The sequence below is a fragment of the Lynx canadensis genome, chromosome A1 (assembly GCF_007474595.2).
Source record: "Lynx canadensis isolate LIC74 chromosome A1, mLynCan4.pri.v2, whole genome shotgun sequence".
NCBI classification, from domain to species: Eukaryota; Metazoa; Chordata; class Mammalia; order Carnivora; family Felidae; genus Lynx; species Lynx canadensis.
In genome coordinates, this window is record NC_044303.2 from 130,046,987 (window position 1) to 130,070,893 (window position 23,907).

The following is a 23,907-nucleotide window of genomic DNA, read 5'->3' on the forward strand; positions in this document are numbered from 1 at the left end:
ATTTTTGTCCAATCACATTGGTAGTGAATGTTGTCTCATTTTCCCCTTTTTAAGCCTCTCCCTTGAATCTTCTCAGTATTTTCCAGTTCATCATTTCTGTCTACCCTTAATACCCGATTGTCTAATGTCCACTAATCTCAGTAAATGCCTTATTTTTACAATAACATTGTTTCATATACTGTGTATCTGGGTTTTTTTTTAAGATTTTTAAAGAGGTATAAACTGTATTAAGGTAAATTATAAATGCCCCCAAGGATTTCATTCAGGAAATACATATGAAACCTATTAAATAATATAAAAATGCACATCTGTAACATAGTTTCTGTCCTTCCTTGAAGAATAATCAAATGGGTGGGTAAGATGAAGACAAATAAGTAAGAAGTACACACGCACACACACACACGCATCTAAAACCTTGATCTGCTTCTAGGAATTTGTCCCAAAGAAATAATCTGACAAGTGTAAAATAATACACGTGCAGTAGTATTCGTTGCACTGTTTTTAATAGTAAAAAATTGCATACAACCTAAGTACCATGAATAGATATTAAATAAGTTGTAATAAACATAATGGAATATTCTGTAATAATTAAAAATAATTACTTAGTTCTGTGGTTATTAACAAGTAAGATCCACAGTCTGCTAAGAGAGGGAAAACAAGTTTAATACGTTACATAGGACACCCTGTCTCTACAAATGGTAAGTAGTAGAACTGTCAAAGAAAGTAAGGTATAGAATGGATTTAGATAGGCAGCATGAAGAAAGAACATTTTAGATTACATTTTCCAACCTTTTTGGACGTAGAGTCCTTTTCTCAGTATTTTAAAAACAATGTCACTTTGTCCAGTATATGATAGTGATTTTTACATACAAAGTGTTTTATATTAGTATAGTATTAAAAAGTGCTCTCTGAATTTTTTTTCTGTTTTATAGTTAGTATCATCGCATAGTAAAGAAATTTTTTAATGATTAGAAGTATATAAAATTTCAGGCATTCTCTGCCACTGTGTGACCATTTTTTCATGTATGTTGAAAACAAATTTTCAGTCTAAACCAATTACTCGAGTTTCTGGTCTTAACAGCATTATCTATGATCCCATAGACAAAGTTTATTCACAAATCCTGAGAGTCTGGAAATCCCTTGTAAGAAAAGTAGTGTCGTTTTCTTACCATAATTTATTACCATAATTTATGACATCTTAAAAATGTATGTTTATTCCCACTTAGGCCGAATACATCAAGCAATGGTAACATCTTTAAATGAAGATAATGAAAGTGTAACTGTTGAATGGATAGAAAATGGAGATACAAAAGGCAAAGAGGTATGATCACTGGGTTAATTTTTTATTTATTTATTTTTTTTGAGAGAGTAGGAGCAGGGGAGAGGGGCAGAGGGGAGTGGAGGGAGGGAGGGAGGGGGAGAGAGAGAGTGAGAGAGGGAAGAAGGGTGGGAGGGAGGGAGGCCTAAGCAGGCTCCATGCTCAGTGTGGAGCCCAATGCCGGACTTAATCCCACAATCCTGGGATCCTGACCTGAGCCGAAATTAAGAGACGCTCAACTGACTGAGCCACCCAGACACCCCTAAATTTTTTTTGATTGTACTTTTAAATAATCTCTACACCCAACATGTGGCTCGAGCCTACAACCCCAAGATCACGAGTTGCATACTTTACTGACTGAGCCAGCCAAGTGCCCCAATCACTGGTTTAAATTTTATTTCTAGTCCCACAATCAAGGTTCCAAATATAAAACAAAACAGAGGCTCCTGGGTGGCTCAGTTGGTTAAGTGTCCACCTTCGGCTCAGGTCACTATCTCATGGTTCATGGGTTTGAGCCCCATGTCGGGCTCTGTGCTGACAGCTCGGAGCCTGGAGCCTGCTTTGGATTCTGTGTCTTCCTCTCTGTCTGCCCCTCCCCTGCTCATGTTCCGTCTCATAAATAAAACATTAAAAAGTTTAAGACAAAACAGAGAGTATATAATTTTTTACATAGTGCATGTATTCTTTATCATTGTTTGAAAAACTTAAAAATGATGAAAAAATTTCACTCAAAGATTGGTAGGTTCCTCTTCAATATGGTAAGTGTTGGGACATATAATCAAGACCACAAAATGCTGTCTTTTAAAACAAATTTAATGTTTATTTATTTTTGGGAGAGAGCAAGCACAAGCAGGGGAGGGGCAGAGAGAGAGAGAGAGGGAGACACAGAATCAAGGCAGGCTCCAGGCTCTGAGCTGTCAGCACAGAGCCCGACGTGGGGCTCGAACTCACGAACCTCGAGATCATGACTTGAGCTGAAGTCGGACTCTTAACCAGCTGAGCCACCCAGGTGCCCACAAAATGCTGTTTGAATACAGATTCTTTAAATGTATGTGGGTTGTAATTGTAGATAATATAGTTTTCAAGGCAGTACTGTTCATGAGGCCAAAATCATTTAACAATTATTCTCTCTGTGTAAATTCGTAAAATAGTGTCAAAATTTACCCTCAAAATATATGCATTTTTTAAAACAGATTGATCTCGAGAGCATCTTTTCACTTAACCCTGACCTTGTACCTGATGAAGAAATTGAACCCAGTCCAGAAACACCTCCACCTCCAGCATCCTCAGCCAAAGTAAACAAAATTGTAAAGGTTAGTGATGAAAATTCAGAGCACGGGTGGGTGGGTGTGTGGGCTGAGGGTCTGGTTTGAAATGACAGTCTGTGAAGAGTATGTTTTAAGCATTAGTTTGCTTTAAAAAAACAAACTGTAATATTTCTGCCATCTTCATGTCATGTATATGCTTACATCCTTTGAAGGATCGAGGTTGTCCAGTTGACAGTTAATGATCATCATTAGGTAAAATTCTAGGAATTCCTTTCCTGATTAGGATTTTTCCTAAGACTAGTAGCTTCTCAGGAGATACGGATGTCAAAACCATTTGCTGTCCATATTTGTTGAATGATACATATGACTTAGATAAAGAAGGAATGTTGATTTTTCATAATAAATTCCCACTCCACTAGTCTTTTGAAGTAGTGATTCTGCTACTTATGTTCATTAGAGAAGGATGGGAAATGATAGAATGTGGTTTAACTACTGTGTTGTCTGTAAAGATGAACTTTAAAACCATGCTGTATATCCTCCCTAAGAGTTTTATTTTTACAAAAATAAAAGCCATGTCGTTTTTATTATTTTAAAAGGTAATGCTCGTCCTTCCTATTGAAATTTCTCACTATTAAAATTGTGTATCAAAATGCAACTCTTTTTAAACCAGGTCGCTCACACCGTTGTTTAATCTGTAGTTCTTCATCTTGAGGCTTCAAAAAGTATTTGTTGATTTTGTCATGTACAGGTATAACTTTAACCCTATAGGAGTTTGGTATCTTGAAAGGAAGATATACAAAAGCATCCAAATATAGTGTGACGGGAGCTTAACATTATCAACAAAACATTCTACTTTTTAAGTTCTGCATATGAACATAAGGCAGATTTTCAGTTCATGTAATTTAACTAGGATATTGAGTGTCACTGCTTAGAGGTCTTTAGTTATGACTTGTAGATGGACTGTTTTTCATATTTGACTTCACAGCCTTGAAGGATCTTCATCGTTGATCCTTCTTAGTATGTCATTGGCAGCCTTTGCTGTGCATTAAAATCACTTGGAGAATTTTTTAAAATACTGATGCTTAGCCCACCTTCAGCGATTCATTTTATCTAAAGTGAGGCCCTAGAATCAATATCCTTTTATTAGTACCCATCTGATATAAATTTGCAAATGTTCTCTCTAGCTTTGAGAACCACGACATTTTTTGATATCTTTCTTTTCAGGTGACTAAAATGAAGTCTTGGTAAATAAATAATAGGATCAAAAATTTGCTGCTCTAGTGTATGCAGTGTTGGGAGTCTTTGAGAGTCCAATGAAATCTTTTAGTAGAAATGAGAGAAAAAAAGAAATGACAGTGAGCATTTCATGGTATTTTGATGTTTAACAGTAGATTGTAAGTTGTCTAAAACTGGTATTTTATTGATTACTTCCACATCCAAAGATGAAATGTAATACATGCTTTTGAAATGTATTACATGGTTGTAGCATGATGACTACAACTATGCCTTTTACTGAAATTGCTTAACTTCACTTTGCTTCAGTTTTCTCATGAAACCAGAATAATAGTAACTACCTCATAGGGTTGTTGTGAAGGTTGAATGAATTAATATTAACAGTGTCCGTCTCATACTAATTCCTGAATATTGCTTTTTGTGGGGAGGTGGTGGCCAATACTCATATGAAGAAACTTGAATATTGCTAGCATTAGTGTAGTAATTTATTAGCAGATTATTTATAGTTTTTTTCCATTTAGTTTTATAATATATTTTTAAAAATTTTTTTTAATGTTTTTATTTTATTTTTGAGAGAGACAGAGTGCGAGATAAAGCGAGAGAGAGAGGAGACACAGAATCCAAAGCAGGCTCCTGGGTCTGAGCTGTCAGCACAGAGCCTGTCATGGAGCTTGAACTCACGAGCCGTGAGATCATGACCTGAGCGGAAGTCGGACGCTTAACTAACTGAGCCACCCAGGCGCCCCTAGTTTTATATTTTGTATTCACCTACTTTCATTTAATTAAAGAAAGCTGAAATTATGATAAATATCTGAGGAGTAAAGAGAGAAAGTAAACGAACATTTTTTTGTTGTATAGAATCGACGGACTGTGGCTTCTATTAAGAATGACCCTCCTCCAAGAGATAACAGAGGTAAAGTAAACATTTCTCTATTAATTTTTCCTATTAACTTTTTAGTATGACCCTGACAAGGTAAATCAAAAGTTAATATCACCCTTGACATTATTATTCATTTAAACTTTACCTGGCTAATTTGAAGGTTGGCTATCAGAAATTCCCTAATATAATAATGTCAATAATATGAAAAACGATTTATAAAGGTACATGATGAATGTGAAACTCCATAATCTGTGCACTTTTTGATTCATCTCTTTACCTAGTAACTTTTCAGATTTGAGAAGAGTTATCATGAGAAAGAAAGGAATGGGGAAGTAGTCAGTTAATTGATTTCACAAGACTAAATCTGATCTTCACATTTTAATGTGACTTTTTGGCTAACAGTCTTCCAAAAAGAGTCATGGGTAACTTGGGAGTCAGTTAAAGAAAAGTTGAATAGGTACAATTTGTAATTAATTGCAGGTATTCCATATATTTTCAGCCCAGAAATGTAAAACACAGTTAATTTCTTTTCTTTTCAGCAATTCAGAATTGTCATTTCTAGCAGTGATAATTTCTCTGTATGTGAAGGACAGGCATAGGTATTAGAAGAGAGATTGGAGGTAGAGGCAAAGTCCTACACTTTAAACCTATCCTTCCTTTGAGTCTTGTGAAAATTTATATTGGCTATGTGAAATGTGATATTCATATTTTACTTTATATTTATTTTTTCACTTTTGTAACATAATCATTGGGAAATTCTTTGCTGAAGATTTGCATATTTGAGGAGCAGAGAGTGGGATTTGGAATTACAGTCAGGGTTGAAGGGCTTTTTTTAAAACTTTATGTACAGACTTGGGTAAATTTTTCAAAATGACAGTGCATTTAAATTTAAAATTTATATTTGCTACACTTACATTATTTAAATGATTATTAAGAGTTAAGCTTGGCTTTAGTTTTTATATAAATTATTCAGAATGAGTTGTTTCTTTTTTTAAAATATATTTATTTATTTTGAGAGAGAGAATGGGGAGTGCAGGTGGAGGAGAGGCAGAGAGAAAGGGAGAAAATCCCAAGCAGGCTCCACATTGTCAGCACAGAGACTGACGCAGGGCTCGAGCTCACGAACGGTGAAATCATGACCTGAGCCAAAGTCGGACACTTAACGAACTGAGCCACCCAGGCGCCCCTCAGATTGAGTTTTGTAGCTTAAATTACATTGGTGGGACCGAAGTCCACACACATTCCTGTGAAAAACCTCTTGGCTTGTTAGATTATTGAACAGAATTGATTGTTCCATACTTTATTTATACCCACGTAAGTAGAAAATCTGAGAGTTGACTAATGTACCTCTTAAGTATCTGTGCTTTTGAGGTCTCTCTGTTCCTTTTACTAGGGTTCATCTTTACTAATTTTCTGTTCTGAATTTAAAAATTGTTTCATTTACAGTGGTTGGTTCTGCACGTGCACGGCCTAGTCAGCTTCCTGAGCAGTCTTCCTCCACACAACAGAATGGTAGTGTTTCAGATATATCTCCAGTTCAAGCTGCAAAAAAGGAATTTGGACCCCCTTGTATGTAAATCATGTACCAAGGATTCAGTTATTTTAGGCATACATGTATTCTCTCTTGGTCATCTTTAAAGTCTCCAAATGGTAAAGTTTAACTACAAACGATTGCAGATTTCATTTTACCACTGTGGAAAAATTTTTTTCCTGTTAGTTTAGTCTGTTAATTGGGTGTTTAAATGTATATTTTGGAGAATTTCTAAATGTAAAATTATACCAATATCTCAGTTGCTTTGAATTTAAAATTCTGGTCAGATGATAATTCGACAGATGTTATGGAAGAAATTCTTACGCTTCTCGATCTTTTCAATTCAAACATCTGTGATTGTAAACCAAGAGATGACATGTATCAATATGTTAAAGTCATTTTTCTTGACCATTTGTATATTGTCCTGTTCCTGGTTTCGTTAAAGCAGCTCATAGTAAAGTTCACGTAGTTGTTATAGGCATGCTTTGTCAGTGTGTACCTTTTTTTTGGTGTTATGTGGTGAGATTGATTATATGTAAAATTTTTGCATGTAAGTTCAGTACTATAAAAAGAAAGCTCTGCTTCTACAGCTCATCTTTTTTCTTTCAGCACGTAGAAAATCTAATTGTGTGAAAGAAGTAGAAAAATTACAAGAAAAACGAGAAAAAAGGAGACTACAACAGCAAGAACTTAGAGAAAAAAGAGCCCAGGTTTGTAACAGAATCATATTTTGTTTATGCATGAACTGAAGATTTAGACTTGTTAGTGAACGTGAGATGCTTGTGAAAAAGTAGTGGAGGTGTTCATTTAAAGTTTTCAGTATATTAATTGATTGTTAAACTGATGAGAAATATAAATTCTTATGAAAATATGTTACAGCATTTTTGCTACATGCACTTTTCATGTTTTGTTCCATTTTGAATAATAATTCATTGTGTTACTGAATTCAAATGCAGCCATTATACCTTTCAAGAATAATATATTTTGGTTTTCTAAAATGATCTAAAAATACATGCAGAAGAATATCTAATTAAAGTAGATGATTATAAAGTAGACAATTTTACTACAAAATTTTATTATTTTTCCATGGTTGAATTCAGCATATCACAAGGAAAGCGGAAATTCCTTGTATTTTGATTTATACTAGATATTAAAAGCCTATCTCTTGTGTCTCTCACATTCCCTTTGGATGGTAACAAAACTGTTTACTAACAAAGGAAAAATTACATAGAAGACTGGTCTTTTATCTCTCTGCAGGTGTTCATCTGCTGCAAATTCCGTTACTATACCCATAATTCTTTTATTGTGCTTATATTATAACTGTATTCTTAGAACTTGTATCCTCTAATAAAATATCAGGATTGGTGCGCCTGGGTAGCTCAGTTGGTTAAGAATCCGACTTCCCCCTCAGGTCATGATCTCACGGTCCATGAGTTCAAGCCCTGCTTCAGGCTCTGTGCTGACAACTCGGAGCCTGGAGCCTGCTTCCGATTCTGTGTCTCCTTCTCTCTCTCCCCCTCCCCTGCTTACGCTCTGTCTTTTCTGTCTTTCTCTCTCTCTCCAAAATAAAGAAACATTAAAATATTAAAAAAAAAAAAAAAAAACGAGCATCAGGATTGTTTCTTTATTCAGGAGTATGTTCAAATGCCCTTAAATTATAAAGATGTTGTGTTGTGGGATTATAAAACCAATATAAAATTCAGCATTTTTAATAAATCAGGTTCTAACTTAAAGTGATCTGAGAATGATCATTTGGTTTTGAAATAAATAAAACAATACAGATGGATCTACTGATACTTAGCACAGATGCCACCTAGTGTTTCCTGTGGGAACCTCATAATATTTTCACATTGTGATTTCTTAATTTTCACTTTACGTTCAGTTTTTCAGTTGACGTAGTTGTTATCATTTCCTAAAAGAAAATTAATTGAAAGTAATTTTCATTAACAGTTTTGAAATTTATATTCAAAGCAAACCTGTACCTGATGCATGATAAAAATCTGACTTTTTAGAATGTTTAGTAACTTACTGACTGCAGTCAACACATTCAGTAATTTAAATTTTAAAAGTTGAAAAAATTTTGTGTTTTGATTCCTTTAAGTTCTGAGGTGGTTTTTACCACCTTTAGGGTTTCTTTCTTTTTTTTTTTTTTTTTGTTGAGAGTCAACAAAAACAAAATGAGCATAAATGAATCCGTATTTCTACTTTATTGAAACACTGAATTCAGTATTGGGAAGAAAAAGCTGTTTAAATGAATTTTTCTAGAATTTCAGTTTTTTAGAAATTTAGAGTTTTTTAGACTTCTTTATTGATGTTTAAGATGAGCACTATTTCTCTTTTGTTTAATTTTCTGGGATGATTAAGTTATATATAACATGATTTTGAAAGAGTTCATAGTGGCTTTAATGCGGAGTGTTTGGTTTAGAGTTAACACAGTGCATTAGACTATCAGAATTGTGTATGTAATAAGAAGGTGATTCTTGGGTATGTTATTAATCCTAAACTCTGAAACTAAATTATATCATGCCTTTAGTTTGAGTTTCAGCTTGGCTATAACAAATGACACAATCTGCTAATTTAATTTTAATTTGCAAACCGTATTTAACATAAATGCAACAATATAATTAATGTAATTATAATAAATGATGAATTCTCTTGTTACAGGATGTTGATGCTACAAACCCAAATTATGAAATTATGTGTATGATCAGAGATTTTAGAGGAAGTTTGGATTATAGACCATTAACAACAGCAGATCCTGTAAGATTCGTTATAAACTATTGCTATGGAATTTTTTATGCTGTAAAAGAAAGAAAAATTTGATAACCACTTAATTAATATTGGATTTAGCTATGTAGTTTTTTCTCTCTTTATGGGTGCACATTCCCCATATTTTAAGGAGAAAATCAAGAAATCATCCACATTTGTGCTTATGTCTCATAATTTGATTTATCAGACAGGCTTCCCATAGAGATGTCCTTTTCAGAGCAAATCCTCTCTATCTTTGGTAGGGCAGAACAGCAGTTAAAGGAATGATGCCAGAAGACCCATTCTCCTTTCTGACTGTCACTTAAACTTCTATCCCGGTTCCAAGCTTATTTCCTCTTGGGCTATAGATCCCGCTGTCCTATCAATGTGCTATTAGTTAATTTGTTATTTTTAAATAAATGTTAGTCTGGCTTTTAACAGTAAATATGGTTGTTTAGAACTGTACCAGTCCAGAAACCTAGCACTTGAAATAAATTCTCATTGTCTTACTACTCAACTACTTTCCCGTTGAAGAATGAGAATTTTTTGGACAGGGAATAGTTTGTGAGTCATTAATACTTAGGAGATAATCCATCTGACCTGGCCTGTACAGAATACCTTGGGTACGTAAAATACATTTTTGTCAGGCTGATGTATTCATAGAGTTGTTATTCATAATACTTTTGTCCCATATATTTTAGTCCTCGCTACCCCTTTAACCTACTACATCTGAAACTCCTACTTTGGGGCAGGGATTGGCAAACTTTTCCTCCAAAGACCCTGATAGTAAAGAATTTGGGGGGCGCCTGGGTGGCTCAGTTGGTTGAGTGACCGACTTCAGCTCAGGTCACGATCTCACGGTTCGTGAGTTCGAGCCCTGCGTCGGGCTCTGGGCTGATGGCTCAGAGCCTGAAGCCTGTTTCCGATTCTGTGTCTCCCTCTCTCTCTGCCCCTCCCCCGTTCATGCTCTGTCTCTCTCTGTCTCAAAAATAAATAAACATTTTAAAAAAAAAAAAAGAATTTGGCTTTGTGAACCAAATGGTCTTTGTCACAACTACTCAGTTTTACCTTTGTAGTACAAAAGGAGCCATAGACAATACCTAAACATATAACTGTCTCATTAAAACTTTACAAAAGCCGGTAGTGGCCTGGATTAGCCCTGCAGGCCATACTTTGCTAATCCCCGTGTTACGGATTTAATTATTATTAACAGGCAAGTACTGGGAGCATAAATTTTATGAAAAATATGTGTAAGAATCGACCTATTATAAAATTGTTGAAGTTATTTTGCTCACTAATATTCTGAGAATTGTGTCTATAGTTAGTTATTTTTGTCAACAACTTTCCTTTTAATCAACACGAAAATACATCACTTGGTGGGAAATTGTGCCTTTGTTATATGTAGCATATTTTGTAGTGAGTAAGGCAGCTTCTTAACGTGAGCCTAATGCTACAAAGTATCCTCTACAAGGTTGTTTACTGTTTACCAAATAAAAAAATAAGCAACTTTCCATTATGCTCAGAATTTTAGAGATCATTGTCTCTTAACTATTAAAATTTGTACTTGCCATTTTGTGTTTTAAACTTATTTATCCTATTTATGCTATGCATCAATTTCTAGAGCCTCTGTAGGAAATAGTGCATAACTGACTTTTTTAGTGTTTTATAACACTGATAAACATTGAAACAAAATATTTTATTTCTAGATTGATGAACATAGAATATGTGTTTGTGTAAGAAAACGACCACTCAATAAAAAAGGTATGATGCTTTTTGAACTCTTAATAAGAGGTTGATTTTGCCCAATTTGTAATTTGTTTTGATGATAGCAGAAATTAAATTGGTTCAGAAGAGTTTAATATAAGTCATTTTAAATCATTACGTAGATTTCTATGGTTAGATCTCTTGATTTGTTACTGCTCTATGAATCATTGCCATTTCTGGTTTTGGCTTCACAGAAATTTAGATTATTTTTACTTGGTTGTTGAAATATTATATCTTATTGAATGGCATATTTCTGAAATTTTTGTATTTATAGAACTTAATACTTCAATTACATTTCTTTTTGCTTACAATTGTACATCCTAATGCTGTGAAAATTACTGGGCATTCATTTTCATTTATTCTTTTAGAAACTCAAATGAAAGATCTTGATGTAATCACAATCCCTAGTAAAGATGTTGTGATGGTACATGAACCAAAACAAAAAGTAGATTTAACAAGGTACCTAGAAAACCAAACATTTCGTTTTGATTATGCCTTTGATGACTCAGCTCCTAATGAAATGGTTTACAGGTAGGTAAATTTGTTTTAAATAACAGTTTTGTTCTTACACTGTGTATCTATCACCACCCTGAAACTTAATTGATCTTGGCATATCTCTCAAAAAATATAGTATGCTTTTTTTAATTCTGAGTTTAAACAAGGTTACATAATAATAATAATGAAGGGCACCTGGGTGACTTAGCTGGTTAAGGCTCTGACTTGCTTTTGGCTCAGGTCAAGATCTCAGGGTTCCAGGGGTGTCTTGGTGGCTCATTTGGTTAAGCATCCGACTTTGGCTCAGGTCATGATCTCATGGTTTGTGAGTTCAAGCCCTGTGTTGGGCTCTCTGCTGGGTCAGAGCATGGAGCCTGCTTTGGATTCTCTGTCTCCCTCTCTCTCTTCCCCTCCCTCGCTTGCCCTCTGTCTCTTCTCTCTCTCTCAAAAATAAATAAACATTAGAAAAAAAAAATCTCACGGTTCATGAGTTCAAGCCCCACATCAGGCTCTGCTGTCAGCGCTGTCTCCCTCTCTGTACCCCTCCCCTGTGTGTGTGCTCACATATGCGCACTCTCTCTCTCAAAATGAATAAACTTTAAAGAAAAACAATGATGAATATATTAATACTTGTTCTTTGTAATGCTCACCTGAAATCATGGTTTTTATTATTGGCTAGATACATTTCCCTCCACACACACACATATACACATGTTCACATATTCAACTTACAAACAACTCAAACTTGGAAGTATTATACATTGATATCCCAGATTATTAGGCCAAATTTAGATTTTCATATATAGTTTGTAAACACTGCCTTCTAATGGTAACAGGTCACTTTTAAGAGCAGTGTTCTTTCAGTGTATATAGAACTGTCTTGGCAGTTACTTGAATATTTTTTAGTTTATTTATTTATTTTGAGAGCGAGAGAGCATGAGCAGGGGAGGGGCAGAGAGAGAGAGAGTGGGAGAGAGAATATCCTAAAGAGGCTCCCTGCTGTCAGCACAGAGCCTGAGACCCATGAACCTTGAGATTCATGAACTGAGCCCAAACCAGGAGTCAGACGCTTAACCGACTGGGTGACCCAGGCGCCCCTTGAATGCTTTTTCATTGTCCTTTCATTTTATAAATATGGCTGGAAAACAAAATTTAAGAATTAAGAGTCCTAAGAATTGAAGACTTATAAATGAAATATTATCGAAACCAACTTTATTGGTCCTAAGCCAGTAAACTAGAAGTTCAGTTGCAAAGAGGAGGAAATTAAAGAACCTGTGAACGCTAAATAGTATTATGAAAAATTTGTTTTATAAGGGAGCTATAAGTATAAATTATCTATTTTTTACCTTTCTGAGAATAGTCCTCTCCTCACCCCTTACTTCTTTCTCTACTTCCACTCCTGTTTCATAAAATGTCTGTTTGACTTTGTAATTATAAGATATTTTTCTCTGAATATTCTAGGTTTAGTAACCATTCCTTTTTACCTTGTATTTGTGCTTCTTAAATTTACCAATATTGATGCTATCCCCTTTCTTTAACTTTGAGGGAGTGCAAGTTAGGCCTTTTTTTTTTTGTCTAATCACTCTGCAGACCCATTTTCTACTTTGGTTTGACCTTTTTATCTTACTCCCTTTTATTCTATACCTTTTTCAGTTTTGTCTTAAAAATAATTGAGCAACTGTATAAAGTGTTCCACATACATTATTTTGAAACCTAAACAATGATTACAATAATATATTTGAAAAATAACTCAAACCATAATAATTTTGGCATACTTCTCCCAAACTAAGACTATCAACTCCAAACTCAGTGTCTTACAAATATAATTTATATTTACTTAGCCATATTCAAGGAAATCCTGTCACTTTCTGCTTGGGTAGATGGTCTTAAGATAGTTTTGTAGTTTTTTTTCCCTTTTAGTTTTTCTCTGTTGAGATTATCACTCTCTTGATGTGGTTTCTTTTAAAATGTTTTTGCTTTTCTTTGTATAAATGTTACTTGTCTGCCTAATATTTTGATATTTTGTTTATTTTTTAAAACTTTCATATTGTCATATATATATAATATATATATATTATACGTATATATGTATATATGTCCAAGCTTAGCTACTCTCATTTTTTTTCTGTCCATTATTGTGACCATTGTTTATTATGGAATTGCTTGAAATTATGCTTTAAAGAGCTTTAAGCAATATTAAGAGGAATTTATTTAAAATTTTTAACATATCAGTGGGCTTAGTTGTAGTCTGACATTTGAGCACATTGATTTGTTAAAATGATCTTGTTTATTAATAAGACTTGATATTTTATTTATTTAATTTAAATATTGACAGCACATTCTGACTAGTGTATTTTATTTCTAAGGTTTACAGCTAGACCACTAGTTGAAACTATATTCGAAAGGGGAATGGCTACATGCTTTGCTTATGGGCAGACTGGAAGTGGAAAAACTCATGTAAGTAATTCATTATAGTTCCATCCTGGTATGAAGCTTGTTTATTTTCCTTATAGCTTAATTCTAAGACCTATTTTTTTTTAAGATTTATTTCTGGAAAATGTCTACTATTTTTTATTTCCTTTTTAACATGTAGACTATGGGAGGTGACTTTTCAGGAAAGAACCAAGATTGTTCTAAAGGAATTTATGCGTTAGCAGGTAACTCTTTTTTTGCATATCATTTGTAATATTCTTGAATATTATTCAAATGGCTTTGAAATAAAACCTGGAAATATTGTTCAGGACTTGAAGGATAACCATAAAGCTAAACTTACCGTATATTATGTCAGTTTTAGGTTGTCAAACTGCTTGAAAAGAATTGTGAGATTAAGTGTTTGGGACAGAAATCTTGATATTTGTGTCATTTTAATCTGGCATGTTGTTAGAGCTTAGTATTTGTTGTTAGATAGCTGATTTGTGAAAAGCTTCTGTTTGGTGTGGTTGTGGAAATAATCTTACTATGACCACCTATAATTTTATGTTATTTATAAAGATAAATAGTAGCATTCTTTTACTGAACATGAAAGAGAATGGCATCTAGACCCTAAATGTCAAAAAACTATTACTACTTTTTTGTAAAATAATGTTCACTTTAGTCTTTATTGTTATTATTGATCTTGTCATTCTAGGTAAAGATTAACTGATTTTCTCTAAGTACAGAAAATTTGAATTGCTTTTCAAAGATAGTATTTGTAACATCTTAACAATTTTCTCCATGTGAAATTCTTGATAGCTCGAGATGTCTTTTTAATGTTAAAGAAGCCAAACTATAAGAAATTAGAACTTCAAGTATATGCAACCTTTTTTGAAATTTACAGTGGAAAGGTAAGTGGAAACTTAAAAAGACTCTGATTTGGAGGGGGAGGGGGAGGAGTGTTAAATTGTGGTTTAACATGCATAACATAAGATTTAACATTTTAACCATTTTTTGTGTGTACAGGTTCAGTGGCCTTAAGTACATTCATGTTGTGCAACCCTTGCCACCCCATTTTTATATATGTTAGAATATTATGTTAACATTTATTGAGGTTTTTAAAAATTCCCTTTGAAATGCTCAACTTTTCAGTATTGGGAATTATTCTAATTACTATAATTTTCTGAAATTTTTTGGGCTCTGATTTTTATAGAATTGATTCTTTTTTTCTTCGAGGCTAGTTTTCTGATTTGGATTTTTTTGAAATAGGTGTTTGACTTGCTAAACAGGAAAACAAAATTAAGAGTGCTGGAAGATGGAAAACAGCAGGTTCAAGTGGTGGGATTACAGGAACGGGAAGTCAAATGTGTTGAAGACGTACTGAAACTCATTGACATAGGCAATAGTTGCAGGTAACTCATTTTAATTAAGGGCAACTTAATTTCTTAATCAGTTTTAGATACTTGCGGTTTCTAAACAAAGCAAAGGTGTTATTCAGTGCCTCTTGGCAGTAAAAATTTGTTCATAAAAACTTTTACTGTTACTTGCAACTCTGAGTGACATCTACTATATTGGTAATCATACTACAAGTATACTAGAAGTGTGCCGGATTAAATTGTATGAATCCAGTTGTATCGAAGTGTTGTAACTCAGATTGTCTTCATTTGTATTTAAATGATGAGAACTGGATAGTTTTTTCTTGCTTTTTAGTGAAAATACTCTGGTTTGAAACATAAACTAAAAGGGTTTTTGTATGTAAAATATCCTTAATCACATTGTAGGACATCCGGTCAAACATCTGCAAATGCACATTCATCTCGGAGCCATGCAGTGTTTCAGATCATTCTTAGAAGGAAAGGAAAACTACATGGCAAATTTTCTCTCATTGACTTGGCTGGAAATGAACGAGGAGCTGATACTTCCAGTGCAGACAGGCAAACCAGGCTTGAAGGTGCTGAAATTAATAAAAGCCTTTTAGCACTCAAGGTAAATAAAATGCATTTAATTGTGAAAAGTCTTTTGCTTTTGACTTTAATTTTGTTTAGAGTATCTAGAAAATGATAGCACTTGTAACATCTAATAAATAAGAGAAGTTATCAAAATTTACTTATGTTTACAGTTCTAGATTTATATTGTGCTCAGAAATTTTCTTTACACATACTCTTTTTTTTTTTTTTTTTTTTTTAGAGTGAATAGAGGACCAATTTTGAGCCTACTTAGGGAGGTTCCATAGGGCTTTAGTCAGTCATACTGTCTTAGAAGAAGGCAAGGAACCGCAAAACTCAGCTAAGAAATAATGTCTCAGGAAAATGTGGAATGACTTTCATAGAGAGAGGGGGGGAGTGTTACATCTGTTCCTTGACTACAAAAGGAAGGATTGAAAAGACTACAAAAACATTATGTTTTTTCTTTTGTAGTGCCACTTTCAAAGTTTAGCTTTTTATCCTATTGTCTATTACTTCTAAATAGTAGTCATAGTCTCCAGAAGAATCTTTTGGAATGATAAGTACTTTATTGTTGTTGTTGTTTAATTTTATTTTCTTTATTTAAGATTTATGGGACCATCTTTACTGTGCTGTAAACCTGTTAGTAGGGTTTCCAGAGCTGATCAGATCTTAAATGTTAGGGTTATAGTAAAAGATCTTTTAAATATATTATTTAAGATTACTCTTTATAAGAAGCCTAACCTGTGAAACTTGCTTTCTTAATTGGCAGGAGTGCATCAGAGCCTTAGGTAGAAATAAACCTCATACTCCTTTCAGAGCAAGTAAACTCACTCAGGTGTTAAGAGATTCATTCATAGGTGAAAATTCTCGTACCTGCATGGTAAGTTTATGTTTGTTTTTGTTTGTTTTGTTTTAATTCTGAATAATGAATAACTCACACTATCTGTGGAAAGATTATAATGCACATTAATAACAAACATTTAAATCCTTCTATTGTGAGAGATACAGTGATACTTAAGATGTGGTCCCTGCCAGTCTGATAGAGAGGATTATATTGCAGTTATAATGCATTCCACTAATTCCAACATCTGAGTCTTCTTGAGGTTGGTCTTCGTTGATTTTTATTTTCCTTGAGTATGAGTCACACTTTTCTGTTTCTTAGTATGTCTCCTAATTTTGGGTTCTATCATTTTCACTATGAATAAATACCTTAATGAACACTCTGGATATTCATATCTTCTAAAGATTATTGAGTTTTTTGTTGTTTTAGCCAGAAGTGAACTTACTTGAACTTCAAATTCTTGTCTCCCCTGCTGCGGGCATCAAATGAAATAGAAACCTGTTTAGTTCTTTTAGACTTAGCTATGTTGCTTAGTGGAAGCCTTGTGTATGCCTGCGTCACGGGTCAGCCAGAGATTTGGGGCAGTTTATATGTAGAGTTTCTGGTTGTCAAGATTACCTCCCTGCATGGTTATCTCCCTATTCTGGGACAAATCTCACTTTCTAGCTGCTATATAGTTCTATCTCCAAACTCTGTCTTTTAATTTAACCTGTGAAATTTCAAGTTTCTAATGCAGTTGTAGTTACCCTGTGTGGGAGCAGCAGGGCTTGCCCTTGGGCGGAAAAGCTGATGTGTGGAGGTGGGGACGGAGGATGGGAACACTCAGTGCTATTCCTTTCTAGGTGTTGACCTCCATTTTCTGCCTGATTTAAATTATTTTTCTAGTACTTCCAGAGAGTTGTTTGTATTTTATATGGTTTATAATTATCATCTGATTATGGGTGTGATATAGCAAATTATTTTGGAGTTTAGATATCATAAGTGTTTTCTTTGTTTAATAACTATTTTAAGATTAGATCTTAATGAGCTATATGTTGATATTATTGTCTTCATCATTTATAAAATTTTCTTTACCTTTGCATTTTTCTCCCATAGATTGCCACAATCTCTCCAGGAATGGCATCTTGTGAAAATACTCTTAATACATTAAGATATGCAAATAGGTATGAAAAATAGTTATTCAGTTTCAAATTTGAGGGGAGTAGAGCAGTATTTAGTTTGACTTAATATCTGATGGGATAAATTGTATTACATTTTTCTCTCAGTTTTTAAAAATTTTTTGCATGTACATTAAGATGGTATGTAGAGTCCTTTGGTCAAATTCTGAAAGTAAATGGAAATGTGTAATTTGGAAAGAGATTTGGATCTTTAGTACAATTGGTCTTTCTTTCAAGAACATGATTACATTTTTCTGTTTCACCAAGTTATATTTCATATTATTTTACAACATCTAAATCACGCAAATTTTTCGTATTAAGTGAGTCTGAGGGGACTGGTCTGGTCTGTGTTTCTGAAATTGTTTTATCTGTATGCTAAAAATTATTTCTGACAATATTAAGTGTTTTACATGGTGGAATCTAGAGGTTGAGTAAGTAATGATAGCACATTTCTTTCTGATGTTCTATATGAGTTACATTTTATTATTCATGTAATTAGTATTACATACTTTAATGGGCAATGGCATTATTACAAATGAAAGGACAGAAAGCATTATAGACTTTAATTTATTCTTTATAGTCATGAAATGCCCTTGGAACTTTGGATTATGATGGGCATATTTATATTTGTTTCATAAATTCCTCCCATTGCTCTTGTTTTGAAAAAATGACTATGTATATAGTTTTAAATTTCTATTATCACATATTGCATTTGTGATTTTAATTTTTAGAGATCAGATTCCTTTTTGTATTCCATTTCTACTGTGGACATTCTTTGAATTTTGCTGAACCACAAGTATTTGTCCCGTTTCTTTATTTTAATTGCTATGGAAATTTTGTTTTTAATCTTTTTTAAAAATGGGAAACATGTACACAGAAAGGGGCCAAAAACATAAGTGAATAATCTAATATTTATAAAATGAAAATTCTTATCAGGTTGAAATAGAATGTTTCTACCTCTCTAGAAAGTTCCTCATATGTTCCCTCCTGATTACAAATCCTGAATAACATGTCCAAATCCATTAACCTCTACCCCAAGATAGACATGGCCTTGATTTCTGTGGCCTAATTTTCTGGTTTTTCTTTCTTTTTAAAAATTGTTTAACTGCCTATGACTGTATCCGTGAAAATATACATAGGTAGCTATCTGTATTTGAACATTACATAAATGGAATCATACCCTTTGTTCTTTTGTAACTTGTTTTGTTCTTTTTCTTTGTTCTTTTCTTGTTCTTTTGTTCTTTGTTCTTTTGTAACTTGTAACTCTTTTGTTTCAACTGAAGAGATTTTTCAAAATGATGGTAAAAACTGTTGGAAAATATAAGCCTGTTGACATTTTATAAAAAGATAGTAAGATAAAATAACTTCTTTTAAAAATATAATGGATTATTATTACTGAATGTAAGCCCTTAAAAACTTTAAATTATGGGCTCTGAACTGCAAACATTTATAGTCCTTTTAATTGATTTTTATAATGAACACTTGTAGTATGTAGGGTTTTAATCATTAATTTTAAATGCTTCTTATTTCAAAAGTGTTCATGGGAGACATGAGAAACAGCTTAGTATAGCAGAATATTACCATGTTGTAGGATTAAAACAAACAAAAATCTCCATGTCTTCAGACTTCAAACTGCACAGGACTTTCCCTAAGGTGAAAATGTTATATCTGGCCATGTCTCTAGTTCATTTAGGTCCTAGTAAATGTTTTAATATGTTATCCTGTAGTGTAATTTATCTGCAACGTGACTAACCACCTGGGACAAATAATTCTGTCTTTTCTTTCTAAATCTCTAGGAATAAAGACTTTCAACCTCCCTTGATAGCTCATTTGAGGAATATGATTCCTGCATAGAATATTTCCTGTTTGAGTTGGGCAAGAGGTTTTGGAGTAGAGGAAAATATTAGGCCATTAGGGTAATCTAAATTAGGAGATTCTGAAAGAATCCTAAATGAAAGAATCCTAAATGGAATTGGGAGCAAAAAGAGTTACGTCACAGTTAGAAATTTAGTCAGTCTTTGTTGTAAATAAATTTTCCAAAGTGACCATAAAGGATGAAGGGCAGCAGAATCCCATATTGAACCTTTGACAGCAGACATTACCAGTAAGTTAAAGGAAGATTGCAAGTAGAAGAAATAGTTTCATCTACATGATATTATTAGTTTGATCTGTGTGACTGTTTATGACAGTTATGTTATGATATGATTTAGATGAAACCTAAAAGAAATGAGAAAAACAGATGGTTAGTATATTGGATTTTTAAATAACATAATGTTTGTACTCAGAGCTAGGTTTGAACCTCACTTATGCCACAGTCTCATTGAATAACCTTGGGTAAGATACTTTATTTATGAACCAATGTCTCATCTCTGAAATGGCAAAAATAGTATTGCAAGATTGTTGTAAGAATTAAATAATAAAGTGACTAAAATTTACTAATTGTAGTATCTAACATGTACGAAGTACTTAATAAATATTGCTTACTGTTATGAAATGGGATTGGCCTGAAGGGGACATAGGGAATAACAAATATGGGGTCAGAAAAGCTGTAATTTGGTTAAATATAACCATTAGAAACATTAACAAAAGCAATTTAAATTCCATTGCTAAATAGCCTTTTTTTTTTTTTTTAAGTTTTTTTAAGTTTATTTGAGAGAGAGAGAGAGAGAGTGTGTATGTGATCAGGGAAGGGGCAGGGAGAGGGAGAAAGAATCCCAAGCAGCCTCCACACCATCAGTGCAGAGCCTTACATTGGGCTTGATCTCACGAACTGTGAGATCATGGCCTGAGCTGAAATCGAGTGGGGCACTCAACTACTTAAGCCACCTGGGCGCTTCTAAATAGGCTTTTTCTTAACCAGGGTTCTTCATCTGAACCAAACACAGAAGATTATTTGAATGACTGCTGTCTCGGTTTGTACCAAGGATGGGTTATAGCTAATACCATTCTAAATGCATAAGAAGAAGTTAATTCATTACAAACAGTGGATGCCATTAGGACTTAATCCTCTTGTGTTCTGTTTTAAAAGACTGCAAGAGTATTGAGGGCTCATTAATGCTGATATAATATTTGTGGTATTGACTGCACAAGGAAATTTGATTAAGTAGTCAATAGGACAGGGAGACTCAAAACCTTAAAATTGATTATTTTTTCATTATTCTAGATGCAATAAGTCAAAACAGTGTTGATCTCTTTTTCTAAATGAATTAAACTGAATACTGAATGAAAACTTGAAATGTGCATTGCTGTCTGTATAAGAGCATTTTCTTTTAATTTGTTGCTGTTTTGGTGCTGCAGAGTAAAGGAGTTTGGAATTAGTCCATCAGACATTCCCTTCTCACAGGGTAGTGGCAGTCGCCCCGATCTCTCTCCTTCTTATGAGTATGACGACTTTTCTCCTTCGATTACCAGGTCTACTTCCCTTCTATGCATAAGATATTTATTATAATAGTTTCTTTTGAATTGCATTACATATAAATATTTCATTTATACTTCTTTTGTTCTGAGCCATTTTATTTTTCATTTTCATTTCATTTGGCAGGTGATGGTTGTACTGCATGATCTTCATTTTTGTGTACTTTATTAATTTATTTGCTTTAAAGTATTGATGTAGAATTCAGGCTTCCTATTTCCCCTCATATTTTTAAGGATGATGTCATCTTTGCATATTTACAGCTGAGAGATAAACTGTCTTATTTAAAGTGAGAAGTTTACCTTTATTTCCTATGTTCTTATAAATTTCCTTGACTCCAAGGAAATAACAAGGATCCTCTTGCTTTAGAACATGTACCCTCCCACTGTGTAAATTGAAGTATAATCGGTAAACATTTTTTTAAATGATAGAAGTTTAGAAATATGATTATTTCACATGTAGCTCTTTTAATAGAGCATTATAACAACTAAAAAGTATGCAAAGTGTATTCTCTGATTTTGGCAGTAATCCATTTATTAAAAGTGCATTTTTCTGTTTATATAATTCAATCGCAAGAAGTTTCTTTTTACTTTGAAATACTGAATTTACTTACTTAGCTAATTATCATTTATTACGTACAATAATTATATTTGAAATAATTGTAAAGTTACTGCAGTAAATTCTGAAAGTTAAATAGCCAAACATCCCTTTGGTCTTCCTGCAGATTTCAGGTAAACTTGATCTGGAAAGCTGACATCATCAGTCTTAACATGTTTAATTGAATTCCCTTTTTATTGAATAGGTTGGCATTTTCTTGTTCCTCTGCATGTGTCTTTGTTAATTTTAGGTACCTCTTATGTGTTTATAGGGTGAAAGAATTGACTGTGGATCCAACTGCTGCTGGTGATGTCCGTCCAATAATGCACCATCCACCCAATCAGATTGATGACTTAGAGGCACAGTGGGGTGTAGGGAGTTCCCCTCAGAGAGATGATCTAAAACTTCTTTGTGAGCAAAATGTGAGTGACAATATAGTTATAACTATCTGTTTTTAGTTCGTTTCATCAGTAGCAGAATTTAATAATTGAAAATTACTGTCTAAGTCAGGGGTCAGCAGACTGACAGCCTCTGGGCCAGCCATCTGTTTTTTACAAATAAAGTTTTACTTAATTGTGGCCAATGCTTATTCATTTACAAGTTGACTGGCTGCTTTCTTAGTACAAAAGCAGTGACAAAGACTATAACGCTCAAAGGCCCCAAATAGGTACTGTCTGGCCCTTGAAAAAGTTTGCAGACTCCTGGGGTGCCTGGGTGGCTAGTTAGTAAGCTACTGACTCTTGACTGACTCTTGATTTCTGCTCATGTCATGGGTTTCATGAAGGGTTTGAGCCCTGCATTGGGCTCTGCCCTGGCAGCTTGGAGCCTGCTTGGGATCCTCTCTCTCCCTCTCTCTCTGCCTCTCTTCTCACACTGTCTCTGTCTCTCTCAAAATAAATAAGCTTAAAACAAAGTTTGCTGACCTCTGATCTAAACTATTATTTTTTTCAGATTTTATATCATTATTAAAATTCGGGGATTTTAAAACTAACACAGGGAAAACAAATTTAAGAATTATGCATACCATATATTGTACATACAGCTTAAAAACAAAATTAACTCGGACACATGCATGTATATTAAAAGGATACCATGGGCTGTATCAGAAGTCAAACATAGAAAAATGCTAATAACATTTGTTAAATATGGTTGTATTCTATATGTTTGAAATGTCTAGTGACATTTCATAATTTAACATGATTCCCGATTACTCAAAAAATTATATCCCCCATTTTATAAGGACTACGAGGTATATTAAAAAGTAACAAAAAAGCACAACACACAGTTTCACATAATTACTGTAACATACTGAGGGGATTCCTTTATGTGAGATGTAAAAGTTTATATAATTAACTTTTAAAGAATTTTAATTATTTAAATATTTTAAAATTGCGTTTTAAATAATTTTTTAAAACTTCATTTTGGGGCGCCTGGGTGGCTCAGTCGGTTAAGTATCCGACTTCAGCTCAGGTCACGATCTCACGGTCCGCGAGTTCAAGCCCCGCGTCAGGCTCTGGGCTGATGGCTCGGAGCCTGGAGCCTGCTTCGGATTCTGTGTCTCCCTCTTTCTCTGCCCCTCCCCCGTTCATGCTCTGTCTCTCTCTGTCCCAAAAATAAATACACATTAAAAAAAATTAAAAAAAAAAATTTCATTTTTAAAAATTATATAGTTTTATACCCTTTTTTTCTCAGTAAGAATCTTATAGTAATATTTTGTCATGATAAAAAGTGGCATTTACTAATTTCTTACTACATGACTTACATTTGGTAAGCATTTTATTTATCATCTGATGTAATCCTTAGAATTTGATGTGATAGGTACCATAATTATCTGCTTTTTAACCGATTTTCTAAAAGGTGAAGGAAGTCAACTAAGATCATACATATAGTAAGTGCTAAAGCCACAACTGAAATCTCCATCTTTCTTATGTGAGAGCCAAATCTTAGGTCCACTAAATGTATTGCTAGCCGCAATAATAAAATACTCTTTGGAAATTATATAACTTTAAGTTAATGTTTTTATACTTTTTAACTCAAGTCCACAATATTCTAGAGCAACAAATGGGCATACTACTTTTTGTTATGTTGTTCCAAATTATTGTCTGTTAATAATGAAGGGCTTAATGTAGTGGTCCTCAACTAGGAGTGACTTGACCCCCTAGGGAAAAATGTGTGGAGACATTTTTAGTTGTCACATCTAGTGGGTAGAGGTCAGGGATGCTATTAAACATCATACAAGGTATAAGACAGTCTTCCCTCGAACCCCAAATGTCAGTGGTGCCAAAATTGAGAAACTGGTTTAAAA

The 23,907-nt window shown here is 33.7% G+C and overlaps 1 protein-coding gene across 2 annotated transcripts in view; it reads left to right on the plus strand.

Moving 5' to 3' along the window:
* KIF2A (kinesin family member 2A) overlaps positions 1 to 23,907 on the plus strand; it is a 63,078-nt gene that overhangs the window by 32,399 nt on the left and 6,772 nt on the right. The window contains exons 2-17 of one of the 2 annotated variants that reach the window (XM_030321779.1): positions 1,227 to 1,321; positions 2,512 to 2,631; positions 4,678 to 4,732; positions 6,146 to 6,268; positions 6,840 to 6,940; positions 8,895 to 8,990; positions 10,685 to 10,739; positions 11,111 to 11,273; positions 13,604 to 13,694; positions 13,831 to 13,894; positions 14,469 to 14,560; positions 14,919 to 15,061; positions 15,431 to 15,635; positions 16,365 to 16,475; positions 17,532 to 17,599; positions 21,874 to 22,024. In XM_030321779.1, coding sequence (XP_030177639.1) covers positions 1,227 to 1,321; positions 2,512 to 2,631; positions 4,678 to 4,732; positions 6,146 to 6,268; positions 6,840 to 6,940; positions 8,895 to 8,990; positions 10,685 to 10,739; positions 11,111 to 11,273; positions 13,604 to 13,694; positions 13,831 to 13,894; positions 14,469 to 14,560; positions 14,919 to 15,061; positions 15,431 to 15,635; positions 16,365 to 16,475; positions 17,532 to 17,599; positions 21,874 to 22,024 — 1,733 coding nt within the window. The remainder of the gene's footprint in view (positions 1 to 1,226; positions 1,322 to 2,511; positions 2,632 to 4,677; positions 4,733 to 6,145; positions 6,269 to 6,839; positions 6,941 to 8,894; positions 8,991 to 10,684; positions 10,740 to 11,110; positions 11,274 to 13,603; positions 13,695 to 13,830; positions 13,895 to 14,468; positions 14,561 to 14,918; positions 15,062 to 15,430; positions 15,636 to 16,364; positions 16,476 to 17,531; positions 17,600 to 21,873; positions 22,025 to 23,907) is intronic. The other variant, XM_030321787.2, reaches the window with a different exon arrangement.